Here is a 14,206-nt window from a genome sequence, read left to right on the forward strand (position 1 = left end):
GAGCAAAGGTGCTACTTTAGGAGAAACTACTATTGTAGGAGTAGTTGCCACATTTGTGATGGTACTAGAATGACTGTCAAGTTCTTCATTGTTGCTCATCATTTCTGAAATCAGATTCAGAATTCAGAATTGCAAACAGAAAGATGAGGGGGGGGGGAATAGGTTTGTATAAGTAAGTGTAAGAAGGGAATGTGGTTGGTGTGCAGGAAATAGACCAAGAAGAAGGGGGGTGGGGCTTGTGTGCAGGCAAGAAAACCAAGGAACTCAATGATTTGATATCAGAAATGATGATTTGAAAAGGAGTAAAACTTGATAATGCTACCCTTCAATATGTTTTGCAAAACCTAGCATATATAGCATTCAGTATAGCATAGTATAGCATATTTGCCAGCAAAAACCATACATTCTTAGACACACACACACTCTAACACATGCACTCTTACACTCACTTACACACACACACACACACAGTAATTTCAGATTATCACAGCACACAGAAGTGCTCAATCTAAGAAGCACAACCACTTGCTCATTTGATAAATGAGCAACTAAATATTTGCTCATTAGCTACAGCTACCTCTTTCACTTTCACTGCTTCTGCAACTCATGTTAATGAGCTGAATCCCATTTCTCACCCTCTTTCTTACACTGTACAATTACCACCACCACCAAACTCTCTCTCCTTCCTCTGCCCCTGTCCCTGTACCTTACCACCACCAATATCACCACCACAAACCTGTCGCACTCTCACTCCCTCGCCGCCACCCCTGTCCCCTGCACCCTACCACCACCATAATTACCAACTTATTTTGCTCATTTGCTCCTTTTTATATTTGCTCAATTTAATTATGTTTGCTCATTATATGTTTTTTATATTATTACAAATATTTAGGTTTGCTCATTTTCAATTCATTTGCTCATTTTAAATTTGATTGCAAATTTTCAATTTCTATCAAATTAATCAAACCTAAATTTTTTATTTAATTCAAAATATTTCAAAGAAGTAAATTCAATCAAATCCATAATTGATGCAATTAAACAAGCAATTCAATGAGAACAGAACAAACCTCAAAAATCGAAAATTCTCATGCAATTAACATGCAATTCAATAACCTGGTGATTGATGCAATTAAATATGCAAATTAATAAGAACAGAACAAACTAAAAAATCAAAAATTATCATCCAATTAACATGCAATTCACCTGGCGAATTTGATTTGTAGCAGCGATGGAAATGCGATTAGTAATTGATGATTTGTAGCGCAAGGCGAGCAAGGTCGGTGTGAACTTGCTTATGATTAATTTGATGAAGCAATTGATGAAGCAATTTGAAGCAATGAGAAACATCGTTACTGATTAGCCGCCATTGATGAAGCTTCGTGGTGGAGAGAGAAGTTAGTTAGCTAGGTGGAGAGAGATGACAGTTAGGTGGTGTATTTACTGATTTTTCCATTACTATGCGCTTTTTCATCCGTCAGATCTATTTAGTTCAAGGGCCCAGATTTGGTCTCATATAAGAGATGGTCTCTTATAGGGGGATGGTCTCACCGGATCCCGACCCTATATATATATATATATATTAGGAATTCAAGATTTGAGTCGGATTTTTTGCTAGTTTAAATGGGAATATATATTGTTCATTAAAGTATCGAGGGTGTATGGCAAATGACTTTTTCATTAGTTTTTGATTGATGTTAGCTTTTTATTTGAGCCTTTTCAGACCAATTTATGAATACAGGCTCTACATAAATATAAATTTAACATAACTTTCAAGATCAAACTTGATCCGCTGAATGAAGTTGGACATGGAAACCAAATTCAGCTAAGTCTTTCACCTTATCTAATTAAAAATGCAATCATACATAATTCATATGAAGCTATAATATCACTCTACTTATCTAGGCGTCTAATCAGATCGATAAATGGCTAATTGATTTTGCTATATATTAATATATCATCCACCCTATTTTCTCATTACAGGTATTTGCAACAATTTCACCTTTTTAGAGTCTCAACCGAGCCAATTCATCTAGTTAGACAAATAGATTTTTTCATAAAGTAGGTCAAAATATTATGCATCAATACACATGAATACATGATGATACATTGATATGATTTGCTGGAAAATATATAGTCCATTTACAAACAGCTCATAATCGTAGAAAGTGGCATTAAAGCCACAATCGTTCTTACCTTATGCATCAATCAAATCAAAGAACGAAGAAGATTCTCAAGGCCAAAAGTCAACTTTGGAGTTTGGCAGTTACTAAAAAAACACAATTGAACTATTTTTAAGATAACACAAATTAAATCTAATAATACAATTAATTTTGAGTTGGTGTCTTTTCTTTTTTGACTTGTTAACAGTGCATCATGCGTCTTTTAAGCCAAAGGAGCTGAATTAAGACTACATACTTGGCCAAATTCCCACCACGCTCTCTCGGTATACACTTTCACATAATTCTTTCGTTATTTATGTATTGTTGTCTTTTTGACTTTTACCATCTATATATCTACATTTTATGTTATGCTTCGATCTACATAAGTAATTTTTATAGTCAATTTAGCATATGTTAAGTATGTTTCAAGTTTTGCATCCTAGTGTTTTCATTTCTTTAAGAAATAATGCTTTAATTAAGAGATGTAATAGTCAAATATACACACTTGTATTTCAAAGGGTCTAGCTACTAGGTATGATTATATTGATATTAATGTGTAATCCTAATTAATTAAGTATATGGAGGTATACTCCTTATTCGTCCATTCCAAGATTCAGCCCATAGTTTTTGGTTTGTACCGCCTTTTTTCTCTATCAACTTCAATTTAGGGTAAAAACTATACTTAAATCTTTATTGTCTAACAAAGACCACTTTTATTGACAAAACCACAATCTCTAGAAGCATTATTTAGCAAATAAAATAATATAAAAAGTAAGAGAAAATTAAGGTAAGGTCAATCAAATTCATAAAATTTACTGAATTGAGAACTTCTAGGCGGCTTTTAGCCAAAATCGATTATACAGCACAAGTACACAGTATATCACCTCACTAAACTAGTGCATTTCAGAGTGGAGCAAGTATGATAATTGCTCGTAAAATAAAAATAAATAAATAAATAAATAAAAAGGCATGATCATTGATCTCCGGAGATTTCTTCTTAAGTATTTAATCTCATACTTTGTTCCTTAATTGTTGCATTTTTAGCACATTTTCCATAAATAAAATTCATTTAGCAAAAATGAAGAAGGAAACTTAAGAAATGACAAGAACAAAATATCTACATGGAAATTAATTCAGAATAAGTTACTTCCTTCGCCTCTAAGGTTTTCATATTTTATCGGTGATTTTCTATACAAAAAATGTCAAAAATGAAAAATTTTAGAGAAGGGAGTGGTAAACAATCAAGCCAAGAGATATGCTATTGCATATGCTTAGTACATCAAACTTTCTTAATTAATTCTAAAATTTTACTTTTTAAGTTACTTGTTGTCATAATTAACAGAGCTAAATTTTTTTTTTAAAGATAATCAATCATCAATAATTATATGCCCACTTATTAAATCTATGTACACCCATAAAATAGGTTATCACAAAATCCACAGTTCCACACCAAAGGGAATAATTGCCTTTTGACTTTCTTCTAATGCTCTTTTGAGGATTATAATTGACTTTATCTTATACAGTGGAATTTGGGTACCTACTACTATTCATTTTCCCTCTATATTTTACTACTATATAAATTAAACATTGTTGGACCGTTATAATTACCTTAGCTTATAAAATAAATATAAGTGATCTAACCCTATATTATCTGTTCATAACCAAGTAGATAAACTCATAAACATACATTTCTTTTTTTTTCATTTGTCTATCTTTGCCATGAAGTTTTCTAGTGTTCTCTTCCTCTCCTTCTTCATACTACTCTTGGTAATCCGCGTCTCATCGATCTAGTTATTATTGTAGATGCCGTATGACTTATTTAAAATACGAGTATTTGTACCGTACGTGAATTGAATTTTCTGATCGTTTTTTTTTTTTGTTTGTTTGTAGTTTGCCAATGGAATTGGTGCAAGAAATAGTCCTGAAGATTATTGGAAGAAAGTAATGAAAGATCAACCAATACCAGAAGCTATTAATGGAATAATAGATCAAAAAATGGTAAACCCATCTGAAGAAAATTCATTTTGGAGTCATTTTAAGAGGGATTTTGATGTTACTTCTAATGCCATAATATACCATCCTCATCAAGAAAACAACCATCGTTTGCCTTCTGATTAGGCGATCGACGACCGAGCTCGAAACCGGAAAGAATGGGGTTGATCAACAACAACAGGCAAAATCATATCTCCTATGAAGGTCCTAAAAAAGTTTTAAGTTTAAAAATATACTAAGCATATGTTAGTATTATTATTAACATAAATTAGGCATTATTATTAGAAGAGTTGCTTTTATGTATGCAGGTGTTATTAGAAAAGATATTTAGTCATTATAGTAGAATAATTTATTTAATGTAAGAGGAATTTTAATGGGTCCTTTTTTGATATGATTAATATGAATATGTACTGTTGATTGGTGTTGATAATAATTACTCAGGATTACAGCCTTTTTACCGTATATGATTTTTACCATGGACACCAATTTTTGTGTTGTGGTTTGTATAATATCATGGACAGAACATTCATTACATGCGCCACTATATAATTACTCCATATAAGTTACACATACATTCATTACATGCGCGACTATATACAAATATAAATTACATATACGTGTCATCTAAGTATAATTATTTACGGAGTATTTTCCTCGAAAAAAAAAAGTATAAGTATTTATCATCCCAATTGAACAGCATTTAACAAAATCTTTTGCTTTGTACATTTGATATCTCTCTCATTGCTTACCTCTGTTTGATTAAATTATAAGCCTTGTTGTTTGTACTATATAGTGTGTTGACATGTAACATGCTAGTTATTCCCATAAAAATAAAGAATTTACCGTCTGAGCTTAAACTGAAAAGAAGGGAGGATAGTTAGAACATTTCGTATCTATATTTGGGTTGGTTGTATATATACAAGCGCTCAATCTTAATCACTAGGCCAATGCCTCATCAATTAGTGAAAATTATACAATTCGCTTTGTCCCCAATATTCTTCCAAAGGCATAAAACTGGGTGTATATAACAAATTCTACATTAGAAAAAACTCGAAAAGTCGCAAGGAGTAGTCAAGCTTTAGAAGGCATAAATTTGCACCTGTGAACTCCTTAATTGACAAATGAATCGCACAATACAAAGGGTGTCAATGTCATAAAACTGTTAGTAAAGCAACAGTACAACGTTTGGCACTAATTACTAACCTTAAGCAGTCACAACGTATCGTTTACTTTGTGCGCCATTCTTTTACTTTGTGCGCCATATTGCTGTGTGCCTTAGATATAGTTATCCCAGAATAGATAGCATCATAGATTCATAGTACAGTAGTTCACTATGTGAGTATGTGGCAATCGTAAAACCGAGGTTAGGGGTTCAATTCTTGTGGAGTTGGGGATTATGTATAGCGACACTAAAAATTTAGTAAAAGTGGCATAATGGGTCTACATATAATTATACAAACGCGTTAGGTTTAATTTTGAAATAGGTAGTCCAACTTAGGAACATATAAGTTGCATACTTTTCCCCTCTTGGTGTTGCACTAGCACAAGAGGTCGCCTCACATCCTTAAGGTGCAAGGTTCGATCCTCATCAATAACAAATCTCACCCCTGACCCCTCTAGAGTATTGCCATTTAAGTTTCCTGTGAATCTGTGATATGAGCCTTGGTTGGGCCCAGTTGACCTTACCGTGTAAATTTCTTTACTTAAAAAAATATAAGTTGCGTACCATATATTATACTCCGTACTGTGAATATGATTCGAAGTACTTCATACATACTTAAGAAAATCCTTGCATCAAAAATTGAGTAACGGAACTATACAATTCTAAGTTCATTGTGATGACTAAACTGTAAATAAACCAAGTGTTCAGAAGTTATAATACACTCCATAATTGATTTGTTGTAAAAAGAATTTGGCAATTTGAGTACAAAGAATTAAATGATACTCTCAAAATTATGGACAAAAAGAATTCAGTATAATAAAGATTTTCAAAAAAATTCCTAAAAACTTCCAACATATCTCCTATGAGATCGATTTCATGATGAGGTATATGCTAGTTCGAAGGTTTTCATGTAGTAAAAATAGAAACTAGCAAAATTTAAGACAAAATTTGCGGTATAGTTAAGAGGATGAACTCATGTGAAGTGCAACCAAAGAAGCATAAACACCATCATTGATACGAAGTAGAGTTTCATGCTTCCCTTTCTCTGCAATGACCCCTTTCTTTACCACTGCAATCACATCCGCGTTTTTTATAGTAGATAAGCGATGAGCAACAACAACTGTCGTACGATCCACCATAACTTGGTCTAGTGCATCTTGCACAACTCTTTCAGATTCGGCGTCAAGTGCACTTGTAGCTTCATCTAATAGTAGTATTCTTGGATTCTTTACTATGGCTCTGGCTATGGCAACTCTCTGCTTTTGCCCTCCTGACAGTTGAACTCCTCGTTCTCCTACGATCGTGTCATAGCCCTACGTGCAACATGTCACACAATTCGTTAAATATAACAACGCATAAATAATAGAGGAGATGTAATTATGCATTTATGCATTAGTATGATACTTACATTTTGTAAGCTACTTATGAACTTGTGAGCATTTGCGAGCTCTGCAGCATTTATGATTTCGGCCTCAGTAGCATTGCCACCCTTTCCATACGCAATGTTGGCACGTATTGTATCATTAAAAAGGACAGGCTCTTGGCTAACGAGCCCCATTTGTTGTCTCAACCATTTCAACTGAAACTTCTTAAGTTCAATCCCATCAAGTGTGATACAACCCGAAATTGGATCATAAAATCTCTGTAAGAGGGATATGACAGTTGATTTTCCGCACCCACTTTCTCCCACAAGAGCAACAGTCTGATAAGCGAACATAAAGACAGAAATTTCAACTCAGTTTTAGAACACACACAAGTATTCGTTGGCAAGATGCCCCAGTTTCTCATGGTGAGAAACATATGGCATTTTCGTAAATAAATCAACAACTTTATTCAACTTTATTCAATTGTGGAGCCCACAATAATGAAAAAGTTTTTGATTTATTCATGAAAATGCCCCATGAGAAACAAATTTTGTTTCTGCCATGAGAAACAGGGAATTTCCAGGCAAGGCTATAGCAATTAGCAAATTAGCAAGGGATATGTTGTAAACGCATGTTCGAAGCTAGAGATTACCTGGCCAGAGTGAATAGTCAAGGACAAGTCTTGGAAAATCTGAATGTCAGGTCTACTAGGATACAAAAAGTTCACGTGTTGTAGTGCAAGTTCACCCTTGACATTATCCAAGGTCATCCCAGATTCGTCACTTGAGTCAATCTTAGATTTACGATCAAGGATGGCAAATACGGATGCAGCTGCATCCTTGGCTTTACTACTGTCAGTTGCAAAGGAGCTTGATTGTGATATTCCTATTGCTGAGAACGCTAACGCGAAAAATACCTACAGAAGAACATACATTTTAAGCATAGGAAAGAAAAAATGTATAATTTGGAAGGTTTTGAAGCAAATGCAATACTCATATACCTTGAAAACCTCAGAAAATGTTGTTTTCTTATGAGCAACAAGTTGAGCTCCAGCATAGAAACTTCCGGCATAGACAAGAAACAGCAAAGCAAAAGATAGCCCGAAACCCACCCCACTAACCACTCCTTGCTTCACACCTGCTTCAATTGGGGCTTCACATCTCTTTTCGTATAGTTGCATTACCTTCTCCTCGGCACAAAAAGAAGCAACGGTTCTTATACTAGCGACCGCGTCATTAGCAACTTGACTCGCCTCTTCATACTTCTTCTGCAAAATTTCAAAGAAGTTTTTTTTAAGAAGTGGTTTCAAGTCAATTACTCTCAATTTTTGCTTAACGTACACAACGGGAAATTCTCTGTTACGAAATTTGTTTCTCATGGGGGCATTTTTGTGAATAAATCAACAATTTTTTCATTATGGCGGGCTCCACAATTGAATAAAGTTGTTGATTTATTTACAAAAATGTCATGTGAGAAACAAATTCACTATGAGAAATTGGGGCATCCTCGTACACTATTCAACTTGTCATGTTACATAGTTTAAGGGAAAAATTAGAGCTTTTATTTTCCAACATTTATTCCTATAGCATATAATAATCATCAATAAGTATGTAAATATTCAAAGGATTATTTTGTAATGAAATGTAGCTGTTATGACATATAAACATATACAATGATCGAGTTAAAGAAAATCGAACCTTAGCATCTGCACTGAATCCCTTCAAAAACTTGACTTGGACATATCCATTAAGGCCTATAAAGGGTATTAAGGCTAGAATAATGAATGCCAATATCCAATTTGCAGTGAAAGCAATCAATAAACCAGCAACAGCTGTTGCAATATTCTGAACAGTCAATGCTAGTGTATCTCCAACTAAAGCACGCACAATCGCTGCATCAGCAGACAACCTTGCACCAACTGCACCACTCGAATGATTAGGCTCGTCGAACCAACCAACTTCCATGTGGACTGCTTTCTCGAAACACATGGACCTAATACGTTGTATTAGCCTTTGACCGGCCACACCAAAGAAGTAGAATTGAAGTGGTTGGGTAATTAGTGATGCTATACCAAGGAGTAGAAACATAAGGGACCAAAACTTGGAATCCTTTTTCATTTTGTTAGGAGGTTCATAAAACATTTTGATTGCACTAGAGAGGATTATACTGACTAGTGGAAAAATAAGGCCATTCGCGCATGCAGAGATAGCTCCGAGAAGGAGTGACGGAATTTCGGGCTTGTTCAAAGAAGCAATGCGCCAAATTGAAACTTCTTGCTGTTCTTCTGGAGGGGACAATGTAGCAGTAGTACCTTCTACAGAGAAAGAGTGACGGCGACTACTACTTACCCTCCTAGAGGATTCGTGACTTAATGATCTTAAGGATAGTTTTCTCTGACTAGAGTGTATTGAATGATCTCCGATATCATCAACTTGTTCAGACTCCTTTCTGATTTCCTGTAGTCGTATAAGTTGTGAATATGCTCCTTCAGGATCATTCAATAGTTCCGAGTGTGGACCTAATTCATAGCAACGAACAAAAATATTATCAGTTTGCCCTCATGATTTGTAAAAGGGTGACATTAGAATACAATATTACCTTTCTCAACCACCTTTCCTTGATGAATGACTGCTATCATATCGGCGTTCCTAACTGTACTCAAACGATGAGCAACAACGACAGTTGTCCTGTTTACCATTATCCTGTCTAATGCTTCTTGCACAATCTTCTCAGATTCTGCATCTAGTGCACTTGTAGCTTCATCTAGAAGTAAAATTCGCGGATCTTTTAGAATGGCCCTTGCTATAGCCACTCTTTGCTTTTGTCCTCCTGATAGTTGTGCTCCATGCTCGCCGACTAAGGTATCTAGCCCCTGAAAACATAAACAACACGAACCAAAGCTTAATAGTTTATAATGTATATTTTAACTTGGCTCTAGAACAATAAGAGTAAAGATGTAAAAGTAGTTTAAACCATACCTGAGGCAATTTATCAATGAACTTAGCAGCATTAGCCAACTCTGTTGCGATCTTTATTTCTTCAATGGTAGCACCATCCTTCCCATACGCGATATTATCTTTGATTGAAGATGCAAATAATACAGGCTCTTGACTTACTAGGCCGATTTTTTGTCTGATCCATCTTAGCTGAAATTCTTTAAGATTGATTCCATCAATTAAAACTTCTCCAGCCAGCGGATCATAAAACCGCTCTAGGAGACTAATCACTGTCGATTTTCCACTCCCACTTTGTCCAACCAATGCAACAGTTGAGCCACTTGAAATGGAAAGACAAAATCCGCTAAAAATTGGTTCATCAGGTCTGCTGGGGTAACTAAAATGAACATCTTTTAACTCAATTTCTCCGCGAATTTCATTCATTGTTTTTCCATTGGGGTCATAAGGATCGATTTCTGATTTTCTATTGATGGTCTCAAACATCTTATATGCTGCTGCTTGTCCTGCAGCAAACGCGCTCATAGAGGGAGATGCTTGCCCCAAGGACCTATAAAACAGAACAGACTTCAGCATTATCCTTGAAGAGATTACTTATATGATTCAGATAAAGTGCAGATAATTTTCGATTCAATATATATGAATTGAGTTTTTAAAAGTTCAGTAAGATGGAAAGAATGGACTTACATGGATCCAACCACGACAGAAATAAGGACAATAAGGACGGTACCCCCTGTGTAATTTTTTTCAATAATCATCCTCGAGCCAAACCATATGGCTAAAGCATAACTACTGAAGATAACCAACGTTAAGGCCCCCAAACCCGTTCCTGAAGCCACTCCTTCAAGGACACCTGATTTATACGCGCTTGCAATAGCCTTCTTATAGTCTGCAATAGCTTGTTTCTCACCAGTAAATGATGCCACCTGAAATGAGAGATACATGGTGTAAAGAAGTAAGGAAATTTAGCACTAATACTAAATATGTAACATATTGTGGGCAATTGAATGAACTTACAGTTCTGATTGAACCTATAGTCTGTTCTACAACAATTGCGGCCTTTGCATAAGCAGTTTGGCCTCTCGTTGCCATCTTTGATATAGTAATGGTCATGATTGCACCGGCAATGGCAAGAAGGGGTATCGAGGACAACATGACAAGAGTAAGAAGCCACCCTTTGATAAATGCAATGATAAAACCTGTGATGAATGTTGATATCATTTGTAGAAACTTGCCAACCTACCAAAAAAGGATCAAGACTAGTATAAATATTACAATGAAGTAAACAATGATGAATAAGAGCAATGAACATGGTTAAGATTTTAAAGTGTGAGGTACCTTCTCCCCTATAGCGTCTTGTATGAGGACAGTGTCTCCGGACATCCTTCCCACAACCTCACCCGTGGTTGTTTCATTGTCAAAAAACGCGACATCTTGTCTAAGAATAGTTTTTAAGTACAAGTTTCTAATTCTTGCAGCCTGTCTTTCTCCTGTGACCATCCAGCAAGCCACCTCTGTAACAGCCAAAAATAAAAAAAGTTGCTCATTAGCTAATAATTATTTAAGTTCATGATCAAGGTATTTTTGAAAATAATTTGTAGAGTTTAGATTATAACATCTCCGTTTCTAACACCTTAGACGAATAATTTTCTTGCACAAGCTCAAGTTCAACAAACTTACGAAGAAATGCAGCAATTGCTACTCCGATGGCCAAGTAGATGAATTTTAGACACACCTGTATCAAGATAACATAGAAGTTGAGCATATGTTGAAAGATTTTGTACATATTTTAGGACAGTATACAAACATCATGTCAAACAATCGAATTGATCATCATCTCTGTAAGTACATACTAAAGAAATCGCAAAATTGATACCATAGATACAATTGGATGACATACCTTAGATACAACATCAATAATGTGATTAGGATCTTGATTCTCTCCGAAAGCATCAACTATGTCACCAAAAACTATGGTCATCAAGGGCATACACGCACCATTTCCGATTGCACTAATGGAGCCAATGATCATCAGAGCCTTATCAGTAGAATCCGCAAAAGAAAAGAGCTTGTAGAATGGGACTTTATTCATAGTAGCATCTTGTTTTTTAGTCTCTTTCTGATTCTGTTCTGTAGCATCGGAGTTGGAAGATGTTGCCTTCTCAACTCCATTTTCGCGGTCCATCTCACAAATTTCAACCAATTCAATATGAAAAGATTGAAATTCACCACTCTTTTCACCCTACAAAATATAATTTCAACATTAGAAGATAAAAAAAAAAAAAAAAAAAAAAAAAAAAAAAAAAAAAAAAAAAAAATTGTACTATTAAGGTATTATGCACCCTCATAATTGAGAAAAATAAAATTATTTAACAGCAGAATTTACTACATACACTCTTTGTATACACTACTACTCCATTTATCCCACAATTGTCACACAGTTCATTTTTAGCAAAAACTTCAAATGACTATTAATTAGAATGTAAAATGGTAGTTTTCAATGTAAATTAACATGTTAAATTGACATATGTACACGATTAACACTGATAAAAAAGACTACAATTTCATATGATTTAACCAATCAAAAATTTGAAAATGCATTTTGAGGCCGGGGTTGTGAGAAAGTTGCACCTTTACGATGTATTTGATTAGCAATAACACTAACAGTGTGAGGGGAAGACAAAATGAAGGGAGCTGAGGTGAGGAGAAGGGAAATAATATACAGGGGAGAGACAGACTGGACTTGCAAATTTCTTCCAAATATTTCTGATATTGCAAAGATTTGGTTCATGAAAAGGGAAGGAAAATCAAATCCTTAATTCCTTTCCTTCCTCCCTTGATTTTACGTATGCAAGCATAATCGTTAATCCAGCCAGAGCCTACTGGACTCCAACTAATCCCGAATTCACTTATAAACAATCAATATATAATGCCTCACTCTTTTGTTCCTACTCTACCCTCCAAAATATCCTCGTCCAAACTCACTGATAAAGTGTTCAATATATTTTAATTCCTATTTCTTTGGCATTCATCCTCGAGAATTGAGATAAAATAACAAAAAAAAAAATTGTATCATTGAATTTGTATTCAACCTGCTCAATAAAACAAATTTTTAAAAAATATCCATTTTCTTCCTAATCCTAATTATTCGTATATCTTTTTGGTCCAACCATTTCCCAACCCCAAATTCAGGGAGAGTTGTGAGAAAGTTGTGCTACTTGTGCATTAATATAGATTACCTATAAAAGTTTTTATTTTATTTTGAGGAATTAACTATAGAAGTTAAAGTACGTGTTATTATTTATTAACAATAAAGCAACTAAATTTAAAATTGACCCCAAAAACTAATGTCGGCTTTCCATGATTGAACCAATCAAAACTTTTTGAAAAAAAAAAAAAAACAAATTCATTTCTACCAACTCCCCTTCCTCAACCAATTAGTAGGACTTGAAAATATAGTAAGTAGGCATCTTTTACAAAGAAGATGCATTTTCTTTCCAAATCTTTTCAAAATCAAAGGAAAATAGATCCTCAATTACTTGTACAAGCCTTATTGTCTTTCCCATTTCACATTCAAATTAAATTAGGAATACTCCACCTTTCGATCCAAATACGCAGTAAAAATAACGCAACCGTTGTATAGAAAAACTTTCAAATATATACCCTTTCTCTAGCTCATCTTATTGGATTGGAGAATACCATGACAAGACTAGTTAGTACTTTTAGTCTTTTTAGCATTTTAGACATTTTAGTCAGAATGTACGAAGTACTTTGTACTATAAAAAGAGCCAAAAAAAGTTCTGATGAAACTGAACAAATACAGTAGGAAATAGAAGAAAAAGACCAAAACCCGTTTATTAACTAAATTACCAGAAATAGTACTCTGTATTTCTTAAAAAAAAAAAAAAAAAAAAAAAAAAAAAAAAAAAAAAAAGAAAGGGAAAGAAAAAAAATATTTAAATAAAATTAGAGGAAGCAAACTTACCCAAAATAGGAAAAAGAAAAACCCACAATTGCTATTTTTCTCAGTTTTCAGCTCTTCAAATACGAGTATCTAATTTTATTACTCCAATATTTTTTTTTGGTGCAAATCTAATTTTATTAATATGAATGGGAATGAATTTGGAAGTTTAAGCTTCGTGAGCTTTTTAACTCTCGCACTTGAATAAAAAGAAGGTATCTTCCTTTTATAATACTGAAAAGAAGTTAACGTGTCAAGTTGCTTATTCATCAATTTAATTTTAAAAAGTCCCTTCTCAACCTTTTACTAGTCAAATAATCACATGTAAAGATCATTATACTTCGTAGTTTCTCTATTTTACTTAACTCGCTTAGACTTTTATACAAGTATTATTTATCATCTCTCCTTTGAATAAAAAGAAACAGAAGAAATATGCACGTACGACTCTCTCCCTTTTTTATTTGTTTGGTTTTTAGCACTTTTTTTATCAATAAATATATGACATTTTTTTTTCGAAAACAATATATGAAATACGGAGTATTTAGTTATTTTCAACAATGAAATTGAAAAAGGCAGCTTATAAAAGTCAAAAACTATTGAAAATTTTACACTAT

At 34.1% G+C, this 14,206-nt stretch overlaps 2 protein-coding genes across 4 annotated transcripts; one reads left to right on the forward strand and one right to left on the reverse strand.

Moving 5' to 3' along the window:
* Window positions 1–3,757: 3,757 nt before the first annotated feature.
* Window positions 3,758–4,613, forward strand: LOC110704909 (organ-specific protein S2-like). The gene is made up of 2 exons (XM_021882719.1): window positions 3,758–3,926; window positions 4,050–4,613. Exons 1-2 carry the CDS (start codon window positions 3,879–3,881, stop codon window positions 4,275–4,277), a joined length of 276 nt encoding a protein of 91 aa, XP_021738411.1. The 5' UTR covers window positions 3,758–3,878; the 3' UTR covers window positions 4,278–4,613.
* Window positions 4,614–6,014: 1,401 nt separating this feature from the next.
* Window positions 6,015–13,809, reverse strand: LOC110705066 (ABC transporter B family member 11-like). Of its 3 annotated transcripts, none has more exons than XM_021882897.1 (13): window positions 13,617–13,809; window positions 11,532–11,873; window positions 11,312–11,366; window positions 10,970–11,145; window positions 10,649–10,870; window positions 10,319–10,557; window positions 9,656–10,181; window positions 9,276–9,549; window positions 8,375–9,195; window positions 7,678–7,944; window positions 7,330–7,593; window positions 6,722–7,015; window positions 6,273–6,626 (listed from the first exon to the last, which is right to left on the reverse strand). In XM_021882897.1, exons 2-13 carry the CDS (start codon window positions 11,814–11,816, stop codon window positions 6,273–6,275), a joined length of 3,777 nt encoding a protein of 1,258 aa, XP_021738589.1. In that variant the 5' UTR covers window positions 11,817–11,873; window positions 13,617–13,809. The 3 variants fall into 3 exon arrangements, with proteins under 3 accessions (XP_021738591.1, XP_021738589.1, XP_021738590.1); XM_021882898.1 differs by lacking the exon at window positions 13,617–13,809 and adding an exon at window positions 12,263–13,535; XM_021882899.1 differs by lacking the exon at window positions 13,617–13,809 and having other exon boundaries at window positions 6,015–6,626; window positions 11,532–11,816.
* Between the last annotated feature and the right edge of the window lie 397 nt (window positions 13,810–14,206).

This window comes from Chenopodium quinoa, unplaced genomic scaffold (genome assembly GCF_001683475.1).
Source record: "Chenopodium quinoa cultivar QQ74 unplaced genomic scaffold, ASM168347v1, whole genome shotgun sequence".
Lineage (NCBI taxonomy): Eukaryota > Viridiplantae > Streptophyta > Magnoliopsida > Caryophyllales > Amaranthaceae > Chenopodium > Chenopodium quinoa.